At 39.4% G+C, this 26,305-nt stretch overlaps 2 protein-coding genes across 5 annotated transcripts in view; both read left to right on the top strand.

Moving 5' to 3' along the window:
- plekhh1 (pleckstrin homology domain containing, family H (with MyTH4 domain) member 1) overlaps positions 1-5,277 on the top strand; it is a 204,724-nt gene extending 199,447 nt beyond the window's left edge. For all 4 annotated transcript variants that reach the window (XM_057859463.1, XM_057859464.1, XM_057859465.1 and 1 more), the window contains 4 exons: positions 1,281-1,410; positions 1,484-1,570; positions 1,639-1,767; positions 1,826-5,277. In XM_057859463.1, coding sequence (XP_057715446.1) covers positions 1,281-1,410; positions 1,484-1,570; positions 1,639-1,767; positions 1,826-1,978 — 499 coding nt within the window. In that variant the 3' untranslated portion in view covers positions 1,979-5,277. The remainder of the gene's footprint in view (positions 1-1,280; positions 1,411-1,483; positions 1,571-1,638; positions 1,768-1,825) is intronic.
- A 2,736-nt stretch (positions 5,278-8,013) lies between these two features.
- The window catches only part of slc25a21 (solute carrier family 25 member 21), a 233,143-nt gene continuing 214,851 nt past the window's right edge, over positions 8,014-26,305 (top strand). Inside the window, exons 1-2 of the mRNA XM_057859120.1 lie at positions 8,014-8,174; positions 8,294-8,398. Of these exons, the coding sequence (XP_057715103.1) occupies positions 8,323-8,398 (76 nt within the window). The 5' untranslated portion in view covers positions 8,014-8,174; positions 8,294-8,322. The remainder of the gene's footprint in view (positions 8,175-8,293; positions 8,399-26,305) is intronic.

Below are 26,305 nucleotides of genomic sequence, written 5' to 3'. Positions count from 1 at the left end.
ACGGTAGGACAGTATAACCCAGAAACGGCAACGGCACGACAACGTGGCCGCCACAAGAACACAGTGAAACGTGGGCGTTAAAGTCAATCAGCCAATGCACACCAGTCGCAGTGCGGCCGCGTGTTCGACGCGTCCCAGAAGCGGCTCAACACGACGCACGCGAAAAGAACGGCAGAGTTTATTATTTGACGCGGGACGCGACCCTCCTGCGTCAATACTACTACTGGTAGCTAGGATCGGGCAGACCGGAAGTCACTCGTGTAAAAATACGGTAGATCCGGTCGATTTTCAAACTAATATGCAATCGTAACCCACTTTTTGAGTCCATTAGATCTCTTGAGTGGTAGATCGGGGCACAGTTGACTTGGTCTTTGTTGATTTACTGCTGTCTTCTCTGCGATAATAATAACCATGTTCCCGTGTTCAATACAAAACCCTCCTACCACAACAAAAAAAGTGGGAACTAATATTCACATAGGAACTAAAGTTATACAACATAAAATATACAATATAAATGAATACTATATCACATTTCTAAAATATAAACACATAATAAAATAAAATAATAGACCATTTACATAAAATAAATTGAAATGAGCTAAAACACCTGTAACTAAATAATAAGAATAATACACAGATCCTGCTTACACAATTAAATTTATTAATTTCTGTGTGGCACTTTAACTTGAAAAAATCCAACAATAAAGCTTTTGAAAACCATTCATAAGAAAAAAAAATGATTCATTGAGGCATTTCATTTGTAAAATACATGTTAAAATCTTTGTCATTGGGATTGCTTTTCTCTTTAGTACAGGACTTCTTTTTTCTTTCTTTCAGAAAGAAAGCTGACCAATATGCAGGGTCTGAAAGGCAAATTGTTGTTGGATTATCTTTAAATACCCGCTACTTTTTTAGCAGAATTCTGGCTTTGTAAAGTTTATTGTTGAAAGCACAAAGGTGTGTAATAAACAACTAGCACATTTATATTTTGCATTTTGTTTTCTTACTGTACCAAAAATGAACCGAACCGTGACCTCAAAACCGAGGTACGTACCGAACCGAAATTTTTGTGTACCGTTACACCCCTAGGCGACAACAAAATAGTAACGCACAGGCACTGAGGAAACTAACTTTAATCAGATTACTGGTTTGGAAAAATTAACGCGTTAGATTGCTCGTTACTGAAAGAAAGTAATCAGATTACTCTGGTGACAACCAATGAGTTAATGCAGGTGTAAATACTTGAGTCACAATGTGTATAATTGCTATCATTTTCAAAGAGACATCAATGAGGGTTTGGCAGCCAAGTGGTCAGCGCTCCGCGGCTGCAACGGAGCTGAGTGCGTAAGGATTTACTTGACAGTGGCACGCGGATGGCCCCTGTTTGGTGCCAAACTCTTCAGCGTTAAGGTACAACCCTTTTCACTTTTCAGGCCTCTTTGTCGACGCCTGAACTGATGTTTCCCTGCACTGGTGTATGCAGGCTGTGCCGCCCGCCCCTGTTGAACAAGGGAGCCCGGCCTGGCTGGCGGTCAACGAAGATGGGCTGTGCGTGCTGGATGACACCATGGTCGCTTAGTAAACACAGAGGCCACACAGAGTGTAACAGCAATTAACACCGCTTTTATTGTTTTGTAGCGCACGCTAGCTTCATATGCCTATCGCTCGGTGGTCACCTTCGGCGGCTGCGGTGACGACTTCCTGCTGGTCGTCGGCGGTGGCAAGAAAAGTGTGGAGAAGCTTCTGTTCACCATGGCCAAACCCAAGGTATGACCTTGGGATACAGGTTTTTATGTTTTCTTTGACTCAAATTATCTTTCTTAAGATCCTGCAGTTGACGCTACTCATGGCCAGCTACATGAACCACTGTGCCGCCGCTCCCCCAGAAGCCTCCTGGCAGCCTCAAGCGCTACGGGACACAGATTCCCGCCACTTTCCCACTATGAACTATTCCAGCAAAGTCCCAACGTTACTCTGACGACTGCTACCAATAGGGCTGAACCCAACTTGGACATTTATTTTGTGAGCTACAAAATGAAAATGAGTTACAGAGGTACTGAAGTAAAATATGAGGTAGGCAGATCGATGAGTTTCACGTTATAATACGATAAATTCTACATTATATTGCGTTAAATTTCACCTCGGATATGATAAAGTTCCAGTTTTAACATTGTAAATTTGACATTTTAAAGTGATAAATTCTCTGTTATATCTGTCATATAACACATTTCATGTAATATGCGATGAATTCTACATACTGTGATACATTTTCAGCTTTAATATAATAAACATTATAATCTCAAAGTATAATGCGATAAATTTCATGTTATAATTTGATACCTTCTACATTATACTGCAATAAATTTTTCAATTTAATTTGATAAATTCTACGTTATACTATCTCATGATCAATTTAACATCTTAACCAAATAAATTTCACTTTATAACTTGATAAATTCTACATTGAGATATAGTCCCTTAAACACCGAATCAGAGGTTGCGCTAGACATTTTCGTTGTCTGTCATTTTGACTGACAGGGTCATAAAAATCCGGTCATAATCTATTTTTACCCGTCACTTAAATTTTTAAAATGATAATGATGACATATTAAATAGTATTTAGTTTTCATTCATTTTTAATTAATATTGTAACACTTGCTTGGCGGCGAAAAATTAGACACGGAAGTCGTATTTTTCTCCCTCTTTTTACTCTGCTTACCGCCAACAACAACTCCACCCCCAGAGAAAAAGAGGCAACTATATAGACCCCAATCACCAACGTCACACAATTATCTTAATTGTGGTTGTCAGCCCAAAATCTTCTAAATATATATTAAATGCATCTTACCAGATATAAAATGACTACTACATAGTCTGTGGTGATCGTTTGGTGCCCAGATTTCTTGTCGAATTACAGCAGTCCATCTCGTTCTCCTCTTCGGGTCTCTCAGAATACGGTAGAACTTCAAGTCTCTCCGTCTATCTTCTCTGTTACTGCAACCAACCGCCACACACGCCTTCACCATTTTGATTATCAATGTTAACGAGCAGAAAAACACGCCGTAATAGGAAGCATGTACGTAGCGGTAATGTGTAAACATGACGAGCTGACGGACAATATGGCGGCTCCAGTCAGGGGGGCGGAGTTGTGACGTCATGTGATTGGGGTCTATACACAGGCGGCAATCTAGTCCACCAATTGGATGATGCGCTGGCACACCGGGTGCACCAATAAGGAACCTCGCGTTGATGTGTCAATCACGGTGCCGCTGCCAGACCCCGGTGACGCTACAATATTCTGACTGAATAGCCAACGATGTCATACAATAGCTAATTAATATGCTCACTCGCCACCCTGTGGTCTGGGGTGTGAATTGCAACCTGTCAAAATGACGGACGGACTTCAGTTTTTTCCGTAACTGTTTTAAAAAACCGGTCAACGACGATAAATATTCGGTTAACGCGACCCCTGCACCGTATACAGTGCTTCACAAAAAATACAATACTGCATTTTTTGGTGATGAATTTAAGTTTTTAACTTTATAGTTTTCCTACATTGCAAAATCATTCGTGTAAATTTAACTCCGAGTTAAAATCCTCACTTTTTTCAAGTTTATATAATCCTCACGGATTCTCACAGAGTTATAGTTACACTTTGGGAAGTGTTAAGATTTTAACACTAGCAATGCTAAATATCTTTCTGTCAGCATTGTTTGGGCACATGAATATGTACTTTCAATACTAAATTGTAGTACTCCTTTAACTATAAGTGTTATTTTTTAACATTAATGGTGTTGTTTTATGACACTTGACAGTGTATTTTCAAGGGTTTATCACCATAATTGTCACGGTGTGCTAGAAGGTGGACCCCAAAGCACTAATGCAAAGTTCGCGGGTGCAGGATTTTAGCACAATGTCTATTGAAAACGACTCTGGGTGTCATGAGAAATGAGCAGGCTTGCAGCCTTCTTGGAGGTGAGGTCGTGGTATTACGGTGGTGAAGGAACAGACCAACCAAGGGAAGAAACAAGTCTTTTAGGGAGACCGCAAAGCCGAAAATATTGATCTGGCGTTGTGGTGGGGTGGCTTAAGTAGACCAGGGATGCTGGCGTGCACCTGTCGTTGCTCCACCTGTTTGTTGCCAAAAGTGTAATCATTGATAACGACATACACGCATACAGACTGCAAAGTTATAGAAAATAGTTATGAATGCTTTCATGCTGAAAATCTGTTTTAAACATCTGCAAGCACAGATGGTAAGGTCTTGACCCACAAGACTTAACAGTGATTGGGTATAATAATCATTCCGCCAATTTAATTTTTTCTGGACAAATAATGGGAATTAGGCCCAATTCAAACGGTCAAATATTCCAAAATTGTCATTATCCTTTCTTCTGTCACAGCAATGAATGAAATACGCACACTTAAAATGCCTATGGCCCATTAACTCTGCCAGGAGCACATTTAACTTGTATAATTGACACCACCCCAAGATTGGGACATGCATCATGTTATAACGTGAACTTTATCGTGTAATAATTATGTGTGGTGACAGGAGACATTTCGTAGCTTTTTTTTATACATGTGGAAAAAACTTGAATTCCTTTGGATCAAACCACTGTTTTGTTTGTGGGAAAATGTTAATTTATTCAAAATCCATTTGAGCTGGCAATGAATGATCATCCTTTTGTACCATGACTGCGATAGATGTCGAATCCATTTGAACTGGGAGAGGTGCTGCCAGCCCTCCTAAGGCCATGTCAACACCTAGCAGCCGAGGATCCCGCCCTAATACGTCGGGAAAAAATAATTACGTCCACATGTTTGTAGGAAAAAAGAACTTCCACAGCCAACCAAAAATAATTGTCCATCATACCCCCATCTTTTGCATGTGTTCTTCAATATGAAGCACTGCAAGAGTTTGTAAATAAATAGAAGCAAAAAAAAAAAAAATCACCTAATTTACTCCAAATGTAAACAATGGTCTCATGTGTGACGTAGGGACAAAGTTTGTCGCAGTCAGTGACGTTTCCACACTTAAATCTTTTGTTATAAGTGTCCAGATTATGGCGCCACAAACGCAGAATTCACACATCTTCACTCTGGGCGTAGTTTTCAAGAACCTTCATTTAAATGTGCGTGTGGATGATGGATCCAAAACTATAGAAAAAGTTCTTTTTGCCAAATACCCTGCTACGTGTAGACATGGCCTAAGTCCATGAATTAAGAGCCAGTGTGTTTGTTGTCGTTCGTGATTTATCAAATGCTTGTGTCCAATAAAAATCAAGTAAAAATCTGTGGGAATTGTGTTTGCTCATTTTAATTCATTTATAGATGTACAGATCAGTTTAGGACACTCCCACCCCCTCCCCTAATTTGTCTTTAGACTTTTGTTCTTCTACACCAAAGCAGTTTCAATGCACTATTTGGATCAAATAGATGTATGATTTGCAAATTTTACAGTACAGGTTTGAACACACTTCATTAAAAAAAAAAATACCAACGTTGGTCCTAACCCCATTGATAAAGCAAATTCCACTAGTTGACCCTAATAAGTTATACCTGTGAAGTGAAGACCATTTCGGACTACCACTTGAAGCCCAGAGTGCAAAAAAAGTAATTGGAGCAAAGGGTTTTGCTGGCTACTTTGAAATAACTGGAATTTAAAATTTCATATTCATTGTTCAAATTCATTGTTGAGACCTTTAGTGACAATCTACAATGTACATTACGCCTGAACGATATTGGGAAAAAAACTATCATTGCGATTATTGGGGAGTTTGCGATATTAAAACGAGAATAATTTTCACCGGATAACGTGAATGGTCCTGTTTGGGATAGGCCTCAACAATATTAGAAAAACATAACATTGCCATATATACAGTATTGCCAAGGCTCCACACTTACTTTTTGTATTGGTTGCACAAAATGTAGGCGCACCCACATTTTTCATTGCATCGCCTTTAACGCCATACTTTTGATCGCTCTCGATAACATTCATATGAGTCCACACTTCAGACTGGGTTGGAAGTTTAACGATGATTAACACATTTGTGCCTACACATTAGTGCCTTTGATCGTGGAGCTACCGAGGCTTCTCAGGCCAGATCAAAGCTACAAACCAGTCAATCATTGTTAACGTTAACTCATTTACTCCCAAAAACGTATAAAAACGTTCTATTTTTAATTGTTTTAGTGTCCCATTTTTACGTTTTTTTCCCTCTGGGTTCTGATTCAATTTGGCTCCAAAGCACAAAGCTGAAAATCCATTTTAAAGCAATAAAACAGGCCACTGGATGGCAGTAGCGCATTTGGTAAGACCCGCAATCCAGACCGAATCCAACGGCAACGAACGACCGGGGCGCCGGCAGAAGACGACCGAATGGAGAACAACCTAGAGGACGTCCAGGATGCCAGGCGGCGGACAATCGAGCAGAATAACCGGTAGGACGCCCGGGATGCCAGGCACTGGACAACCGAGCAGAACGACCGGGAACACCAGTGCAGCGGACGATGCCGTTGAGGCCGTGCTGCTCGCCGAGCAGACCCCGCAGAGACAAAAAAAAAAATCCATCTTTATGAGACAGGCGACGATGAGGGAAAAGTTTACCCAGCTGTCGCGGCGACAACAGCGCCATCTCTCAATTAGTTATGTGTAAATAAATTGTTACTTTGCTATCAAAAGCTCTATTTGTCTTGTTGTGTTATTTTGTAAAAGGAAAACATTATTCAGATGTTTGGCTTGTAACTAAAGCAAAACAATAGTTGTGTTAAAGTCAGAAGTTATGTTTGAAATGTATACATGTATAAATGTATACTAAAAACTGCTGGGTTAAGAATAACCCAATTTGGGTTATAAAATAACCTAACCGCTAGTTAAATATTGTACCAACCTAGCAGTAGTCAATTTGACCCAGCAAGATGGGTTTCTTCACTATAACCCAACAGATGAGTTAAAAAAAAAATGACCCAAATTCTGGGTCAAATTAACTACAAACCAAGGTAAATTCAACTTCATATATGTGTTATATATATGATATATATGCTTTCACAAAAACCTCAATTTCAGTTTTTTTTTCATCAGAAATTGGAAAATTGCTCAAACTAAGCTATTTTCTAAAGAATGGAAAAAGATACAAACTTTTTTTTTTCCTGCTGAAAGAACAGAGTCTAATCTTTCTTTTAGTGGGTTCCATGTTTATATAGCAATTGAACAGAATTTTCTGTGGGCCTTGCAAAATCAGTCAAAATCCAGTAAAACGGCCGGGAGCGAATGGGGTTGCACCGGTGAAAATGGCTGGGAGTGAATGAGTTAAGTACCAAACACCAGCTGCACTGGTGACCACGAAAAACAGTTTGATCACATTGCCTAGCAGAAGGGAGAGTGAGAGGCTGTGGCGCTGTACGAGCATGAAGCAGAAAAACATGAATGTATTTTGTTTTTTTAATTAAAAACCCAATCCTTTTCACCCGGTCCGATCCTCTGAAAAATGGCGCGATGGGCCCGATTTCCGATCACGTGGTCGGATCGGGGACATCCTTAATTTATATAATGCTGTTTAATCTAGGCTTGCTGTATATAAACGGGATCCCACACCTGCACACGTGCTGCTTTTATGAAGTAAAACAAAAGTTAACACATAAAAAAAAAAAATCCACAACCCGCGATGTGACCATTGCGCATGCGCACATTGTGATGGCAATGTTCAAACGATATATTGTGCAGGCCTAATGTACATAATTTTGATAAAACAAGAAAACGCACAAATGAGGAGTTTCCAAACTTTTGGCCTGTATTGTATATCGGTGTTCAGACACTTTATTTCAAAGAGTACATTGCAAGTCACATTTATCTGCACTGGTTATTTACACTGAGTACACGTAACAACCCTTTCTCTGTTTATTTCCAAAACAATATTGCAATATATGCAAAACTATGTGCAAAATAAGAGCCACAAAAATGAACGTGAAAATGTCATTTTGTTTTTCCTGTATTGATCACTGAGAAGAGGGTGGAAGTGGGTTGACTTCCAAAGTTGAAGTGCAGAAGGAGGTCGGTGTCCAGAACCCGACAAAGAGGCGTTTGCTTGCATATCCACATTACACCCTCCTCGTGTGTGCGTGGAAGTTGAGAGAAGAGAAGAGCCACGCGAGTCGACGCTTGCACTACTCAGGTCAGAGTTGGAGAGTGACCCCCAAAAAGTGACGGCTATTACGTCACGCAAGGGGAGGAGAGGGACCTCAACCTGGCTGGTTAGCTCGTTGCTAACTCCGCGCGTGTTTGCATTGACAGATCAACCAGGAGTGTGGAAAGCGGTCACAATGACGACGACAATCCCTAAACCGCGCGGTTTAGTCCGGGAAGCCACGCACCAGATTATCGCCGGAGGCTCCGCAGGTAGGAAAGATTTGTAAATGTCAATTTTGTTTGTTTATTGTGTAATTCTTCTCGGCTAGCTTTGCTCGTGCTTGCAACCTGTTGCCTCTGGAGTTTACGTGACGAGTCCAACTTGACAACAGAGTGTTCACTTTTTATAAGAAAGTGTGGTACTGTACAATTTGTCCCGAGCAGGGGCTGTCTGGGTCGCCATGCCGAAGGCGACGGGTGTAAAGCGGGATAGTTCTCGTCCGGTTCCTCCTTCATCCCACGGTGCTGTTACTGTATCCGTTCGGAGGGGCTGGCCTCACTGCGCATGCTCGAGACCAAACTTTATTGGTAGAGGTCAAACTGCTGATGAGGATTTGAAAAACAAACTTATACGAGTCCTTTGGTATAAAGTAGGGTGACCAAACGTCCTCTTTTGCCCGGACAAGTCCTACTTTCACGTAGTGTCCTCGTGGTCCGGGCGGGTTTTATAAATTCATAAAAATGTCCGGTTTTTATGATTTTTTTACGGGACCAATTTGAAGAGAATCCCTCCGGCCGCTGGGTGGCAGCAGTTGACATGGCTCCTACTAGAATGGAGGGAAGTAGTAGTTCTTCTTGTTTTTGTTGGCAGTTTACCCCTATCATGAGGCATTACCGCCATCTACTGGGTTGACAATTTGGCCACAATGCCTGTTGTTTTTTTAAAAATTTTTTTAATGATAAATACGTATATAATGGCAACTGTTGACTTCTGTCGGAGCTTTGACTGTAAAATCCCGTTTGGTGTCGCATCAGCGCGCTGCCGATGATTGTAAACTTTCATAGCAAAGTTTTATTTTTGCCTCAGCTAGCTATCAGTAAGCTAAACCGCGCTAGGCATTATGGGAAACGTAGTTTTGAACGGCTACGTTTGGAAACATGCTGATTGAATAGTTTGTCAGTTTATTTCGGTTTTGTTTGTGTGCAATCTAGAACATTGAATGAGAACATCAATTGAATGGGAATAACAATTTGTCAAGGACAATTGTCGTGATAGTAATTTGTAAAAATGTTAAGTTGGCACATAGCCTACTGTGTGTATGTGTATTGACTGGACTACATTTCTATGGGTCTGCATTATATATATATATATATATATATATATATATATATATATATTTTTTTTTTTAAGTCTTTTTTTTTTTTTTCAAACTGTATTTTTCCATCCAGAGTGAGGGGGCACACTTTAAATATATTAAAGTGATATAGGCATCTTTGAGTGAACTTCGAGTAAAATTCAAGTATCTTGAGGCCGGGCTGAGTGTCCTCTTTTTTAGAAATCAAAATATGGTCACCCTACTATAAAGTCTTCAAGTGAAGTAAAAAAAAAATGAAGATATCGACATGTAACGGTGAAGTTAAGTGTGTGGCACAGCGACGACTTAATCGAGAGGTGACACATTGGTGAGTGGCGAGTTAACTCAACTATTCTCAGCATTTGGAAGATGACATCCATCGTCTGGTGAGTGGTGACTAACAAGGGATGTTCCCTTTAACACTAGAAAACCCAAGGAGGGATCAGTTGATGAATATACCTTTTGTGCCCAGAGAGGGATCATCTGATCCTAATTTGCACATCTATTGTGGTCGTTGATGGTGGTCGTTGGTACTCACGCCTACGGACAATTTGGAATGATCAATCAGCCTAGCATGCACGTCTTAGGAATGTGGGAGGAAACCGGAGTGTTTTCCTATCTCTACATAGAGAAAGAAAGAAAAAAAAAAGCAAATGTGTATGTATGTGGGAATGAAGCATTTAGCTACAGTAAATATGCCACAGACCTAATGTGGATGTGTAGCTGAACTGGTTGACTTTCATAGTATATTGAACTATATTTTAGCAATCCCTTTTTTTTTTTTTCATCTTGAATCCACCTACCTACCTACCTAACAAGCACGATCATAACACAAACAAATTCGGGTCAGTTTCGCAGTAAATTGGGGGGCTTTAGATATTAATTTTGAGTGATGACGTCACTCTAAGCCCCTCATTTACTGCAAAATGGTCCTGAAGTGCTGCCATTCGTTTGTGCGACGTTCGTGTTAGTTGTTAGGACACACCTCTGTTATTGAGAGAGTTGGTATGCTCTATTAGCCACGGGAGCTAAGCTAAGGAAAAGCTACGAGTGACGTCACCACTTAAAATTAATATCTCAATAAAAGCATAATACTGATCTACAAAACCGTTGCAGCACAAACTAGCACAAATGACAGACACAATTCTGAATTGAAATGGGGGGCTAGCTGACCTCAGATTTACCCAAAAAGAATTGTAAATATCTCTAGAACGAAAGCAGCACTAACAAAGCTTTTACAGTACAAACGATTGACATCATTTTTATATAAATATGTCTGATGGGGGGGAGGGGGCCAACTTCACAGAGGTCCGTAGAGATGGTCAGATAGCACATACAGCAATATACAATATGTCGTCCTTTTTTTTTTTTTTTTTTTTTTAATCTTAATTTTTTATGTACTTCCAGGTCATCCTCTTGCCGTCGTGTTGTGGGATTTTGCTGTTCTGTTGCGGGATTTTTGCTGCTGTGTCTTTGCATTTGCCTTCTGAGCCATTCGTGCTGCGAACCATTTGCTGTTGTGTTGTGGCAATTAGGGTTCGTGCTTTTGCCAATTTGCAATCGCGCTTCAGGAACTGGGGATCGTGTTGTGGCGGTTTGCATTCATGCTTTTTTCCTTTTGCAAAACGTTTGCAATTGGGGTTCATGCTTTTTTTTATTTGCAAAGTGTTGAGACTTTGCATTTTGCCTGACACCTCTCAGCCACCATAATTTCCTGCTCCTGTTCAAATCCACCCCGCCAGTCGACTGTAGTGTTGTATCGGTCGCGAACGATTCGTTCTTTTTGAACGAATTGTTTTGGTGAACGAGACCGAACTAATCATCATCTGCACTGATTCGTTCTATGAAGGTGGTGCTTGTTCGCTGCGTGGGAGGGCGTTGAGCAAGCGGCAGCGTCTTCTGACATCGCACACGACCAATCAGACGCCAGCCTCATCGCGGGCAGGGGAGGGACCGGAAACAGAATCAGGGCGTTTGTCACTCACGTCCACGTGTGGCCAATAAGCAGCCAGCGTGCAGGCAGGGGGGCAAGACTGAGTTTTGTCACTTCCCGTTCAGTGACTCGGTCCTCCGGTTCCTGACCTAGCTTGCTGCTAACTTGATTTTCCAGTAATGACTATGCGGTGAATGAATCAGAAAATGAAAGGAAATGACTTTGTCACATATTTGTTAACGTGGAGCCTATCAAATGCTGCTCAAACAGACAAAAACACCACACAAATCTAGCGAGCATTGTTTAGAGTAGTACTTTTCTCAACAAACTCGTGACTGCCTATGACGACATACTATCAAATTTACAGTAATTTAAAACACGGGTAGCTACGAGGCAAGCAAAAGCTGAGCTGCGGTCGCGTGACGGCAGTGAAGCGGGCAGAGAACTGTCACTATATGGAGGCTTCATGGCAGCGATATTTACCTCATATGTGCACAGAAAAAAATATTTAGTATGATCACCATAATACTGATTTGCAATGAAACTGTATATACATGTCAATTTTTTCCCGAGTGTTTTATTTTTTTTTTTCGTGTCAGCGTGTCGGGTGTTGGTTGGTTTGACAAATTATGTCAATCCGTCCATCATGTGCTACTCAAGCGCCCAAAACAACGCACGCAGACACGGGAGATGTCGCAATATGTCTACATTTTTCTTAACAGACTAATGAGAGTAGAAAGGCGACATCGTAAAGAGCTGACAATTATTTCTCGTCAGCATTTGACGATCTGAGATGCGGGGACGACAGGGGAGCTGACCGGATTATTTTATTTATTAATACCAGTGCAAAAAAACAATATGATCACCATAATACTGATTTGCAATGAAACTGTATATACATGTAATTTTTTTCCGAGTGTTTTTTTTCTTTTCTTCGTGTCAGGTGTTGGTTGGTTTGACAAATTATGTCAATCCGTCCATCATGTGCTACTCAAGCGCCCAAAAAACAAAGCACGCGGACACGGGAGATGTCGCAATATGTCTACATTTTTCTTAACAGACTAATGAGAGTAGAAAGGCGACATCGTAAAGAGCAAACAATTATTTCTCGTCAGCATTTGACGATCTGAGATGCGGGGACGACAGGGGAGCTGACCGGATTATTTTATTTATTAATACCAGTGCAAAAATTCAACACGATCATCTTAATACTAAAAAACAAAAATACAACAGAGCGAGATGTAAATATGATGTGTTGGTCGTTCCATATTCAGAAATTAAACTTTCGATGTATTTTTATTTTCGTGACAGCAAACATGCTGTATATGTGATTGTATGTGTGATCAAGAACCTGCTAAAGAAAGTCCGTGCGCCCCCGCCCCCTACTCCCCTCACAAAAGGAAAATGTTTAACCGTGTCCTAAATCGAAATGCAAGCACGAGCCATGACTTTGAGCCCATAGAACTAGGACAGACGACGCGGAAGTTCTCCCTCGCTTTTGCAGCAGCAGGAGGGAGACGAGGCTGTCTGTGAAAGCAGAATGATACCGCCTGTCACTCATTTCTGAAACTACGACGAGTGGTCAATGTGGAAGAGAGGGAGGGACCAAGCAATGTCACTTCCCGTTCAGTTATACTGCGAAGCGGTCTTTGGTGATTCGTTCGGCAACGTCACTTCCCGTTCAGTAACCGAACGATTCGTTTGGGCGGGGAGGGAGATGAGGGGGGCGAACGATTCGTTGAACGATTTGTTTGAACGAATCTTTTTACTGAACGAACCGGAATGGATTCGTTTGCTCAAGTGAACGACAAATCTCGTCACTAGTCGACTGTCGTTCGCTCACACGAGCTCGGTCATCAAGATAAGCACATCCCCCGCCCCTTGACGTAGTTAGCACTTTGCATTCAGAAAGCCACATGGCAGAGCTGATCACACTTGGGTTGGGTTGTGAGACCAAAACATTTGAGATTTGTTTGTCGTCACAAATGTATTGATTATTTCATTCATTATAACTTTATACACGTTGCAATGGTCTGTGCGTTTGTTTATTTCATTCCAGTAATTTATACATAAAGTTGCCTGTGTGTGCTATAGGAGAAGAAGAAAAAATGGGCAGAGCAGTGAATGAATAAAATAAAACCATATTCAAAAATAAAACTCTCAAATAATAACTGAAACTATCATGGCAAGAGTCAGTGTAAACTGACCAACCCTTGTGGGTTAGAGTAAGGTTGTTTGCTTGTGTGCTTGAGTGGCCTATTTGAGAGACAATGACACACTCATTTGCACATATACAGATGCTAATTGTGGATACCCAGAGTTGTGGGGATCATCTGATCCCCTTCTGGGCTTTCCAGTAGGCTAAAAAAATGTTGGGTTTTCTAGTGTTAAAGAGACTACATTGTTTTTTTTTCACCGCATTTAACCTAAATATTTGGGATTGACGTACTTCCGTAAGTTTTCTGTCTCAAAGACTGAGCTTCCACCTCCAACTTCAAGGTCCCAACATCCCGCTACGTGATACGTTGCCAAGTTGCTCTGGCAACGCCAAGCTGTTCCGTGATTGGATAGGCTGGTATGACAATCTTTTACCTTTTGAATTTGACTACCTGATTTGTCCAATACGTTTGGCAATCAGGCAGAAAATGAGTCGTTTTAAAAAAATGGCAGTCAATGCAGAATTTTAAAAAAATCCTTCAGGTTTGGGAAACTAACTTTTTTTTATTCATTTAAACTGTCACAAACATACAACAGCAGAAGAAAAATACAAAATTGTGCCATGCAAGAAACACAAAAACATACATGAAAAACAAAAATAAAGGAGGCACATTGTACATACTGTACTACTCATGGTAGAATTATTTCAAAATACAGGGCACTTCAATTCTCATAAAACAAAACAAAAAATACATATACATAACAATAAGAGTCAATCAAAGACAAATCCCCGAGATATTGTAGTGTACAAATACTTTTCTTGTTCTTCATATGCTTAAAATTAAATTCCAAAAGAAATAGCCAAAAATATGGGGTGGACTTTGAAACTCACCTTGTGCAAGTAAAATTTACCAAACAGCAACATCAGATTAACTAGAAAGGATATTTTACCATCAGACCCAAATCCTACAATTATCACACCAGATTAACTACAAAGGATATTTTAGCATCAGAACCAAAATCCTACAATTATCACACTTTGGTCAATGACAATTATGTGCGCAGTTTTTTCACCCCCCAAAAAATGCACAAAACCTTTCCAAAATGCAGTTGTCACAGGACAGAAGTAAAAAGGTGTATAATTGTCTCTGGTTCAGACGTACAGTAGGTGCATTTTTCATCAATGACCATGAACTTTGCAATCATGCTGTTGCAGGGAAAGATATTGTGAAGTATTTTGAATTGGAGTTCTTTTATTTTATTTGAAATGTTATCTAGAATAACAATTCCTCCAAATGTTAGAGACGGCATTTTAGTCTTACTTTTTTGATATGTAAGATGGCATTCCATTAACTCAAGTATACCTTGAGGAATAGCCTTCTCAACAGAATCAAATTCTTTAAATATTACTGGAAAATAGTTCCCTTTCATTAAGTTTTCATATTTATAAACATTACCCTCACTTTCAAACATATCTGAGATATAGATTATACCCCTTTGAATCCAACTTTCATTGTAAAGTGTTTTGCACCACTGAATATTAATATTTTTACTGTTCCAAATTATTTATGTATGCGGTGAAAAGTTATGCAAATGACTCAATTTCCAAGCGAATAAAGCTTGGTTTGGGGAACATGCTCAATTGCACATAGCAGCTTTCGATGATGAAAAACCGTTTTAATTTGAATTTATAAAAAGTATACCGTAATATATAGTGTCTTAAACTGGAGTCTCTCAGACAGAAATGGGAACTTAAAAACTTCACTATACTTAGAAATAATTTATTTGGAATTGTAATCACTATTTGAATTTTCATTAACCCGGAATTTCACAATTTTATGTCTTGAGGACAACTAGGAGTGGTACAGTGGTCACAAGTTTACTATAAGAATAACTAATCATTCCCCACGTTAAACGTAGCAGGAAGTGAGCACGAGTGGCTCATCTTGCTTTTTCTTACAATCTTTTTCAACCTCACACACAAAAATTCCCTCTGTTCCTCCCAGAAGGCCTGTAACAAAATGGTATTGCGTAACATGAACGGCTCATTGAAAACATGTGCTTGCGTTGAGTGAGAACAAAGACAATGAAGCCAGGCGGAGAGAGAGAGAGAGAGATAACCTGTAGGGGTGAGCCCTTGACCACGCGTTCAAAAAGTCAAACCACTTTCCCACTCACACGGATGTTGCAAAGGTCATTAAGTTGAACGGCCAACAGGATTTTTTTTTGTGCATTTGACAAAGGCATCATTTTTTTATGAGTAAGTCTGCAGCACGCTCTAGTCTACTGGGACTTTCAAGCTTGGGAACAATTTTACTAAGGCACAACTGACAGTAGATGGCAGCAATGCACTATTTTGGATTTCAGATTATCCCAATTTGCTCACAACCACATTTTAAAATTAACGAGCAGAAAGTGGAAGGCACTCAAATGCTGGAATTTGGGCGAGTTGAATTCAACAGATTTTGCAGAGCATGTTTTGTGATATGTGACTTTACCTCACTGATTGAGAATGTGGAATGGTTGTCATTTCTCTCTGCATGCCCTACAACTGATTGGCGAACAGTTTTAGGGTGTAGTCTGCATTTTGCCCAAAGTCAGCTGGGATAGGCTCCAGCACCCAGCAAAGCTGACAAAGAAAATCAGTGTTAAAAATGAATGAATGAATGGATTTTTTTTTAGCTTGTTACCAAAGCTGTATATGTGACAAACTACAACCGAGATCTTTGTAGTACTGCTGTTAATAATAATTTTTGTTTGACAGAAAAGAATGTCGGAAAGCTGTTGGCTTTAGCCCTGGAAAGTGGGTGAAATTATGCAGTGAGGCATAGCAGAGATAATGTGCTGTTTATCTGCAAAGCCCTGTTGCACCTCCTTGACCGTTTTATTATTTTGGAGTGGGAGGGCCCTGTCAAAGAGTCAGAAGCTCACTAAGCAGAAAGAAGCACAGTTATATACACAACTTACATAAGAAACCTTGAAATTTCTTCAAAGGTAAAAGGAAGAGGAAAAAAAGGGAGGCCTGTCTGCAATTGATTAAAACCATGAAATTAAATGCAAATCTTAGTGTTTTGTTTTTAGAATACCACTATCTAGCTCTACATTTCAAAATCCGAGTATTATAAACACACATTCAATATTTTATATTCCTGTTCAAATATTTATCATCAAAGTCGCAATATTTGATACGCTGATATCCATACCAGGGTGGGCAGATATTCGAGTTCAAGGTTCAAATTTGATTTTTTTTTTTTTTTTTTTTTTTTTTTACACACCTGGGTAGGCCACCCCTTTCATCATTGTGGTGGAGAAAAATGGTTACTGATAAATAAAACAGCAACATAATAATTCACATTAAAAAAAAAAGTTTTTACTTGTGTTAATGAACCAAATTATTTAATATAGCCAAAATTGTAGATTTTTCTAATACAGCATATTTTTAATGCATAATTTGAATTAATTCAATTATTTAATGAGATGAAATAATTTTAAAAAATATTATCTATCTTTAGGAAGGAAAGCAAAACCTCCAGGTTATTGAAATGACAAACGTGGGCATGACAATGCCACCAAATAAATACTCTTGATTATCTTTACACCTTTATTACAAACCCTTTTTCTCCCAGAAGAAAAAATGTCTGTCAGTGACAACCAAATAGTTAATTTAATAAATATAACGTTGTTTCAGGTGGTAATATGTGAATGTTCACCGTTACCCTTACCACGGTCAATACGAGCCAATGAGTTAACGTTCTGGGATTGTTTGCGCCTCACTTTCTTAAACCGGTAGCCACCCTCTCTCAACACCAGTGTAATGTTTTGTCTAATTTTCTATATTCTGATTCTTTTGTACCTAAAGCCTGTTATTAACATATCTCAGCAAGTGTCTTTTACTTTTAAACAGACAATTGCCATATAGCCTCACCTATTTTTTTTTTTTTAATGTATGACATACTGAAGTTTTTAAAGGCATTTCTTCAAGTGTTTCATTCATTTTAAAATGCGCCCCCCTTAAAAAAACAAAACAAAACAAAACAAAACAAAACAAAACAAAACAAAACAAAACAAAACAAAACAAAACACGATGTCCTTCAAAAAATGTCCACAAGATGGAGGTAGCTTCATACCCTATATCTGGTGCATTTTCACTGCAGCTTTTTTTCTTTTCTTTTCTGTTTTTTCTGTTTAGGGGGATTTAGGAGAAGAAACTAATGATTTGAATGTCAGAAAAACAAAACAAATGCCTCTATTTGTCTTGGGGCCTGAAAGGCTAACAGCGCTAAAGCTAGCGTCTAGTGTTTCATTTGAAGTCACTTCATAAGACTACACTGTATATAGCCAACTACATTTACGCCATATCCAACCTTATAGATATATATGGCATTGATTTGTAAAAAAAAAATAAAATGTTTTATTTATTTTTACCAACAATGTGATTTTTCATTTTGATTGATTTTCTCATCTGTTTTTGTCCGATTACAACAAATTTATAATTGTTTAGTTGATGTAAATGTCCTCAAATCGGCTTAAATTGGCTTAAGTTGACGGGTATGGATGTCCAATCCACTAAAACTGAACCCAGTCCAAATGGATTGGGCGTCAACTGCCGTCAAGGGCACTTTAACATGGTCATTGTAAATACTTTGACCGTTCCTGTATATTGATTTTTTTATTTTTGAATTCTTTGCCCAATAATTCCAAAATAAAAGATTTTAGAGCTGTAACTGCAATACTGTAAAACTATTACAAAATTTTAGAATTGGAGTTACAATCCAAATTCAATGCCTAATTGGAATAGAACCAAACAATTATGTATACTTGAAAAAGAGTTAAATTTGCCGAAGTTATAAAGACCAAGTTAAAAAAAAAAAAAAAAAACCATGAGAAAAAAGTTGACTTACAATAAGTCTTCTTGTCATATTCAAAATACTCAGTTGAACTGATTAATCTGTGTGTATGTGTGTTTTCCGCCACTAGACAGGAAGTGAGCAGCGCCAATCACAGGGCGAATTAGGCCCAATATTTATTTGCAGAAACAATAGCGTGCATGTTTGGCCGGGCTGTGATTGGACTCCCGGCGGCCATGTTGAAGACAGATGTGCACACCGATGACCTCATACTTTGGAAGCCATTTTCATTTTTGATCTGGACCGTGGAGGGCTTTCTCCTCTTCCTCTATCATCATGAGGTAGAGGAAGACTGTATAACTGAATGTGTATGTTCAGTATATCATCCATCTTTTGACGAATGCCCATCTTTTTGAAGGTCTGCCTTGCTCGTTACTGGAGCGGCCCCTCGTTTCATGTGTAATAACGAACCAACAACATTTATCATCTCATTACAACTTTGCCGGGAAATGTGAACAATCGCTTTCGTCGGAAATTAGCGGAGAATGTTAAACAAATGAACTTAACTTCATTAAGAGAATCCTAAAAAGGAGAAAATATGCAGCGTGTTTATTCAGTTGTCCGTGTAAAGCTGATTTCAAAGAAGGAGATTTCCTTCAAAGCCATTTTAAGTTGGAAGTTCAATTGAGCTGCCATGACATGATTAACAGTTAATCAATTATCTAATTAATCTACTACCATTTTGATAGTCAATTAATTGTACGAAGACCTTGTTGACCTAAATAAGGTCCAATACATCTCTTTAACCTGTTAAAACTCTTCTTTTTTTTTAATTGGATTTTTAAAATGTTTTGGAGTTTTATATTTTTCAATTAAAAAAAACAAAAAGGAAAGCAAGAATTCTTTTTTTCTTTATGTTTGTTTTTATTTTGAAAATATAAATAAACTTAAAAACAGTACATATTTTGTTTAACTAAAAAAAATAATGTATTAATTAAATTAAAAAATATATATATAACTTTTTAAGGCAAATTCCGTGTTTTGGCAAACAATAATGATGATATACGGAATCCAACTTTTCTCAACACATAGATTTTAGTTCCAATGCACGTTTCTAACTAAAATGTAAAGTCTGGAGTCATATAAAAGAAAATAAACATGATTTATACATGAGCTGATAAGTAAACTCATTGGTGATTAGGCGACGATCAAAATAATCAATGGTTGCAGCTCTAGAGTTCGATCAGTACTTGCACTTTTAACAGCATGAGTACTTTGCTACATCTACATTTCTATTGCGTGTATATTACAGATATCCAAACCCTCTGGCGGTCTACTCGCAAGTCCATCAGCATCTCACTTGAGATTGGAAATTGGTCCCAGTGGCATTGTGTCAAACCAGAGCTCATACACTTCAAAGTACAGCGTGTAACGATGCCCCTGATTCTTACCGGATTAGTGTGAGCAAAATCTAAAACATACTCTACCGTTTTTTTTTTTTTTTTTCACTGGACTGACTCTGGGTCCAATGAGTCTTCATGCCGACAGAAAACGCGCCCCTCTCTCGGTCCGCTTGCTTTTAAAAGTGAATCTGCTACAGACGTGTCCCGTGATGGTAAAATACGGTAAATTACGAGCGGTCTGGCCGATAAGGACGTTGATGGTTTGTGTGCAAGCAGCTCCAGAAGGGTGAAAATCGGAACAGCTGCTTCTTTTCACTCCAAGAACATTACACAGGCCGCTGCTGGGTCTTCTTTCTTGTCATGCTGGACATGTTGGAAACATCTCAGTTTAGCTAGCAAGGAAGGGTGTGAAATGATCATGTTTCAGGGCCACTGACAGCGATAGAAGTCCATTCGATTTAAACTGGGAGGGCTAACAGCCAGCTTAGGAAGATATGAACGTTTCAAGTCATTACCCAGAGCTACACTCTACAGAGTGTGCATTTTTCCTGGTTCTGCTTCTTTCTTTTTTATTACAAATCTTCACCATAACCCTCCCAGTTCAAATGGGCTGGACGTCTATTGCTGTCAATGGTAGCCAATAAGTTCAAGACACACGGAATATCGTCATCTTAAAATTTACTTACATTTGCTCAATTTTCTCATCAGGAAAACAATGTTTTTACATTTTTTTCTTTAAAGGTCTTTGTCACTTTTGTACTTGTGACTGCCCTCTTCAGCCTTTTATTGTATGCAGAATCGATGCTAAATTGGGGACAGTTACCGATTCGCTCGGGTGTGCAGTTTTTTTGCCAAGCGGAGACTCGGCGGAGGCTTAGTGAAACAGCGCTGCTGTCGTGGGGACGCGCGTGGGTGTGCACAGGCGCGTGTTCGCCCAGAGTGTTTGACCCAAACACTCTCTTGAAAGGAAGAAAAAAGGCTTTCTGCGGCAGTCTCAAAATGTCAGGGCTCTGTGTACTCATCAGGGCATTGGTGGAGCATGCATGGAGTACAAAAGTATTTTGCATTAACTCTATAAATTCCATATTGTCCCTTTTAATAACAAGTTAAAACGTAAACGAGTACAAAGGAATGAGAGAACGCGTGACAAGTTATTCAGTTTTATTTTGTTGAATGCTGAAGAAAGGTAATGGTTTCAAATGGTGACATGCAAGGCTTCTATTTTGCTACCGCGATTGGTTGCTTGAGTCTTAGCATTCCTAAGCTTCCATTTCGTAACAATGGGTAACAATTTTAAAAAATCTGTTTTAGGTGTGACAGTTGTGTTTTTCTTTTGGGTGCAGAATTCAAAACTTATCTGTTTGTTTCACTACAGCTTGCCTACTTACTACGTTGTTATGACATGCACACAACTAGCCATATCTTTGTAAAAACCTATCATATTTACAGACTATACAGCTCCCTTGCAATCCTTTATTTTTTCCAAAACTGACAGTCCGCCTTATAATCCAGTGCACCTTAATGTTTGAATTGTGGCTGGGCATGACCTCGGACCTCCTGTATTTTATTGGCGCATTCTGTAACTCTGGTATCCTGCGCCAGTAAAGTGATCAAGACGCACATTCATGATTCATCAAACCCGTAAATAAAATAATAATACAAATACTAAATACATTTAAAAAAAAATAATAATAATTACAATATTAAAAGAAAAAGAGCAAATGTCAAATGCAGTATATTGCCATATATATACTGTATATGGCAGAAAGCACTCAGGTGGCTTGAAGTTCAGCTCTTGAGACCCCCAATTTGGCCAAATTTCAAAATTGTCCAATATGCATGTGTGATACATCATTGGAAAGCTTAAAATCTCAATTTTCTGAGGGAAGAAAAATTTTGAACTTGAGGGCATTTAAAAAAAAAAAAAAGTTTTTTAAACAGCAAAACCCTATCTGGAGGGGAGAACACACGAGAGCAGAATTACAGACGCCATGACTTTAAAGACATATTATTGCGTACTTACCTTGTTTCAATCCAAAAACCCAATGTAGCATGTATCACTGAGTGTCAAGCCACAGCTGTGAATGGCCACAGCTGGATTTGTGGGAGATTTTATGGGTGAAACATGGTAATATAACAAGGGTCGCAATGCAGAAATCGCAGACATCAAGGAGTGGTCGATATGTTCTTTTTCATATATTAACCCTTTAATTTTTATTTTATTTTTTTAATGTTTCTTTGTTTGGATCAATTATTTATCATCTAACATATCGGAGAAAATGCAACAGTAACGAAAAAAAAAATACAATTAAGCGATAGTTATGAGGTAGATATCCGTCTTTTTTACAGACACCATTTTGACATCAGAGCTTAGAGCTGGCAAAGTCAAACGATTCCTCGAGACGGAGAAAATTCCTCGATCAATTTTTGAAATCGAGTTACCCAAATTATTCGAGTACTGTATTTTTCAGACTATCAGTCGCACCTGAGTATAAGTCGCACCAGCCATAAAATGCCCAACGAAGAGGAAAAAAACATATATAAGTCGCACTGGAGTATAAGTCGCATTTTGGGGGGAAATTTACTCGATAAAATCCAACACATAGAAAAGATATGTCATCTTGAAAGACAATTTAATATAAAGATACAATAGAAAACAACATGCTGAATAAGTGTACAGTATTATAATGTTACATGAATGTTACAACGAAATGTGAATATACAGTCCTCACCAGGGCGCTACGGCTCGGTCCTGGCTATAAAACAAGCTAAACTCCCAAATGACGATGCTGGACGTCCGTATAATTTGGTGACTTTATTTTACATCATTTGAAGAGTGAAACTAAAACTAGAAATAATACAAATCAATTTCATCCTCGATACCAAACAGGTTCGCATCAACGTAAATAAATGATAATTAGCTGCTATTACAGCAATGACACAAACGGTTAGCATGTGTTTGCTAGCATTAGCACATCGTTCAAACAACCACACAACTGGCTCTTAGTGTCCGATCGCGTGCGGAAAACACACAACAACAGAAAAGATGATACAAACAGGCGTCGCCTCTGTAGAGATATTGTACAAGCATAAACAATGAACGTAGGTTCGTAGCCGTGTCTCTATCTCTTGCCCACTCGCTCAGAGACGCTGCGTAGTGCATAGCTGTCAGTCTTCTTCTAGCATATGAGCGCTCTTCTTTGCGTAAACAAGTGCGAGTGCGCCCCCACTTGGGCGTGAAAGCGCCACAAACTAAAAGCATGCATTTCAACATAAAAAAGTCAATAATACAATTGAACACACATTGCCAAAGGCAGAACGCGAACGTGGCCATAGCTATTGAGAGTTATTCAGATAACTATAGCATAAAGAACATGCTAACAAATTTACCAAACCATCAATGTCACTCCAAAACCCAAAATAACATGTGAAATGATATCATAATGTGTTAATAATTTCACACATAAGTCGCTCCTGAGTATAAGTCGCACCCCCAGCCAAACTATGAAAAAAACTGCGACTTATAGTACGAAAAATACGGTAATCGTTTCAGGTCTACTTGTGAACTGAATTTATGTTATGTGCACCTGTGACTTTGTGTGTTTTTTAACAAGGAATATGCATACAAAACACTACTATTTTCCGCTATTTTTTCCCCCTTTTTTTTGCATTGTGGCTTGAAGCGGAAGAAGTAGCGTCTGCTTCTTCTCTGGCAGCTCGTTCCTCACCAGTCCTGACGTGCATGTTGAAAACTCCCGAATTGGACAGTTAACCCTGCGCCCCTCATGCAGCAGTCAGGCCACGTCCCGAGGCTCAAGTCGGAGGAAATGTTCAACGCAACTCAATACCGCGTAGCCTAAAAGTTCAGATACGCTAATTACAAAGGCGGCGTGCTCCTCGCCAACATTATAAATAAACATAATGAGTAGTGTCAATAAGGCGAAGGGACAAGTGAAAACCCCGGAATGACATGGCAGTTTGCTTGTGTATGTGTGTGTCCTGCTGCTACATAACGTACTGTACTCACACAACCACATACTGAAAAGTTCCCCTTCCAAACTTTGCCCAATCTGGAAGCGTGCCCGCCCACTTTTGGGATAACTCTATCAAGATGAACGTCATAAAGTCATTTGTCTCGCGTCGTCTCAGAGAAGATCTTTCCTTTCTCTTGCCCGGTGGCCGAGCTCAAGGCTTCAATTAGGGAGGCTCAAATTTATGGACGCTTTGGATTATTTCGGATCTCCCGCGGTAAATTGGATGACAAACTGAAGAAGGCACTGGCAGCTTACCAGAGGCCGAGAAGCGGCCCGTGAGAAACTGTGAAAGGTCGTTTTAGGGGAACGTTTGCCTTGTCGGGTGATTGATGATGACGGCTATTTGAAACAAAAAGAACTCTTTTGCCTCCATTGAGCGCAATCGGTGCAAGAGATTGACCGATATGCGTTTTTCAGGACTGATACAGGCACCGATGATGAGTACCGTAATTTTTGCACTATAAGGTGCACCTGACGATAAGCCGCCACTCACCAAATTTGACACGAAAATGACATTCGTTAATAGATAACCCGCACTGGACTATAAGCCACAGCTGTCCCCACTGTATTATGGGATATTTACACCAAACGATATTAACCAGTAACACTTTATTTGACAGCAGCATCCTACGACTGTCATAAGACCGAATGAACCACCATGAAGCTTTGAACCAATTGGCTGCAAGGACTCATTGCTTCAAGAGGCTTCATTTGGCCATCACAGCCACCTTGGGGGAGACAGTCAACCTCTGCTGTCAACACTGTTGCTGTCTAACATGCCTCCTAACATGCATTGCAGCGCTACAGACGTAAATAAAAAGCAAAATTCATGTTATGTGTAGGGATGGGAATCGAAATCCGATTCCAATTCAGAACCGGTTCCGAGTGTTTCGAGGCCTCGACATCACAATGAAAAAGCCTTAACGATCCCTTTAACGATCCCTAAAGACGCATATTGCGTCGTGACGTGTCTTGTTGTCCAGACGCATCAAACTAGCATGGCGCCAAGAACCACTCGCTCCAAAGTTTGGCTACACTTCACCAGGAAAAAGGGTGAAAATGAAAGGTTACGATAGTTTAGCACGAGCGTTGCCGCCGTAAACATAACAATGACGTAGGTTCGAACGCTCGAAAGTGTGTCTTCACTTCACGAGGAAAAATTACAACAAAGCGACTTGCAGTCATTGCGAGATGGAAATAACTGCATCGGGAGGGAATAGACTGCACTGTCCTCACCGAGACGCTAAGGCTCAGTCCTGGCTATACAGCTAGCTAAACTCCCAAATGACGATGCAGAAGACGTTGGTATAATTTGCTGACTTCATTCAACCATCACTTGAAACTAAAAATAGAAATGAAGCAAATCATTTTCATCCCCAATAACAAACAGGTTCGCATCAACGTAAATCAGCGATGATTAGCTGCTAACACAGTCATAACAAACAGTTAGCATGCGTTCGCTAGCATTAGCACATCGTTTAAACCACTACACAACTGGATTTAAGTGTCCGATCGCGAGTGGAAACACACAACAACAACACAGAAGATGATACATACAGGCGTTGGCTCTGTGGATATTTTACAAACATTAACAAAGAACGTAGGCTCGTGGCAGTGTTTCCCTTTCTCACTAACTCGCTCACTGGCTTGGATGCGGCATTTCTTCCTCTTCGCGCTCTTCTTCGCGTGAGGAAGCGCAAGGCCGCCACCACTTGAGCGTGAAAGCGCCATAAAAACTAAAAGGCATGCTTTTCAATATACTGGTAAATAAAAACAGGGGTCCCCAAACTACGGCCCGCGGCTCCATATTTGGTCCGGCCCCCTGAACAATTCCAGAGAGCATTTTGAACTTTTTTTGTTTTTTTTTCTCCCTCAGTAGTGTTATTTATTTCCTGGCCTTTTTCAGTGAATAACTCAGAGAGGGTTATTTGGTTATTATCTATTTAATTAATAGTGCTATTATTATTTATTATTATTATATTATATTATTATTTTTATTTTATTTACTTTTGTTCCGAGAAGAATCCACAGAGGGTTATTTGATTGTGGCTTTCTGAAAAACAATAATTTTTTTACATTTCGCACTCCTGCAATCGTCACACTTTTTCTGTTACAAACTGACCCCGGCCTCTCATCAGAGAAGGGAAAAGTTATTTGGCCCTCACAGGAAAAAGTTTGGGGACATTGCCAAAGGCAGAACAACGACCTATATGCCAAAATATACCATATATTTTTTATTTCTATTAGAAAAATGTTTCAGTAAAATGTTACACATTCTTGTGCATTTGCCACTTATTGCCACAGTTAACATTGAGGCTTTGGGCCTCTTTTGACCTCGTTGTGAGTTTGTAAGGTTGTGACTTCTGATTAAACAAACTTGATGCCAATCAAAATGTTTGTTCTTCTTTTTCCCGAAATTAGAATCGATAAGAGAATCGATAAAGAATC

This window comes from Corythoichthys intestinalis, chromosome 15, assembly GCF_030265065.1.
Source record: "Corythoichthys intestinalis isolate RoL2023-P3 chromosome 15, ASM3026506v1, whole genome shotgun sequence".
NCBI classification, from domain to species: Eukaryota; Metazoa; Chordata; class Actinopteri; order Syngnathiformes; family Syngnathidae; genus Corythoichthys; species Corythoichthys intestinalis.
This window is presented reverse-complemented; position numbering and strand designations above follow the sequence as displayed.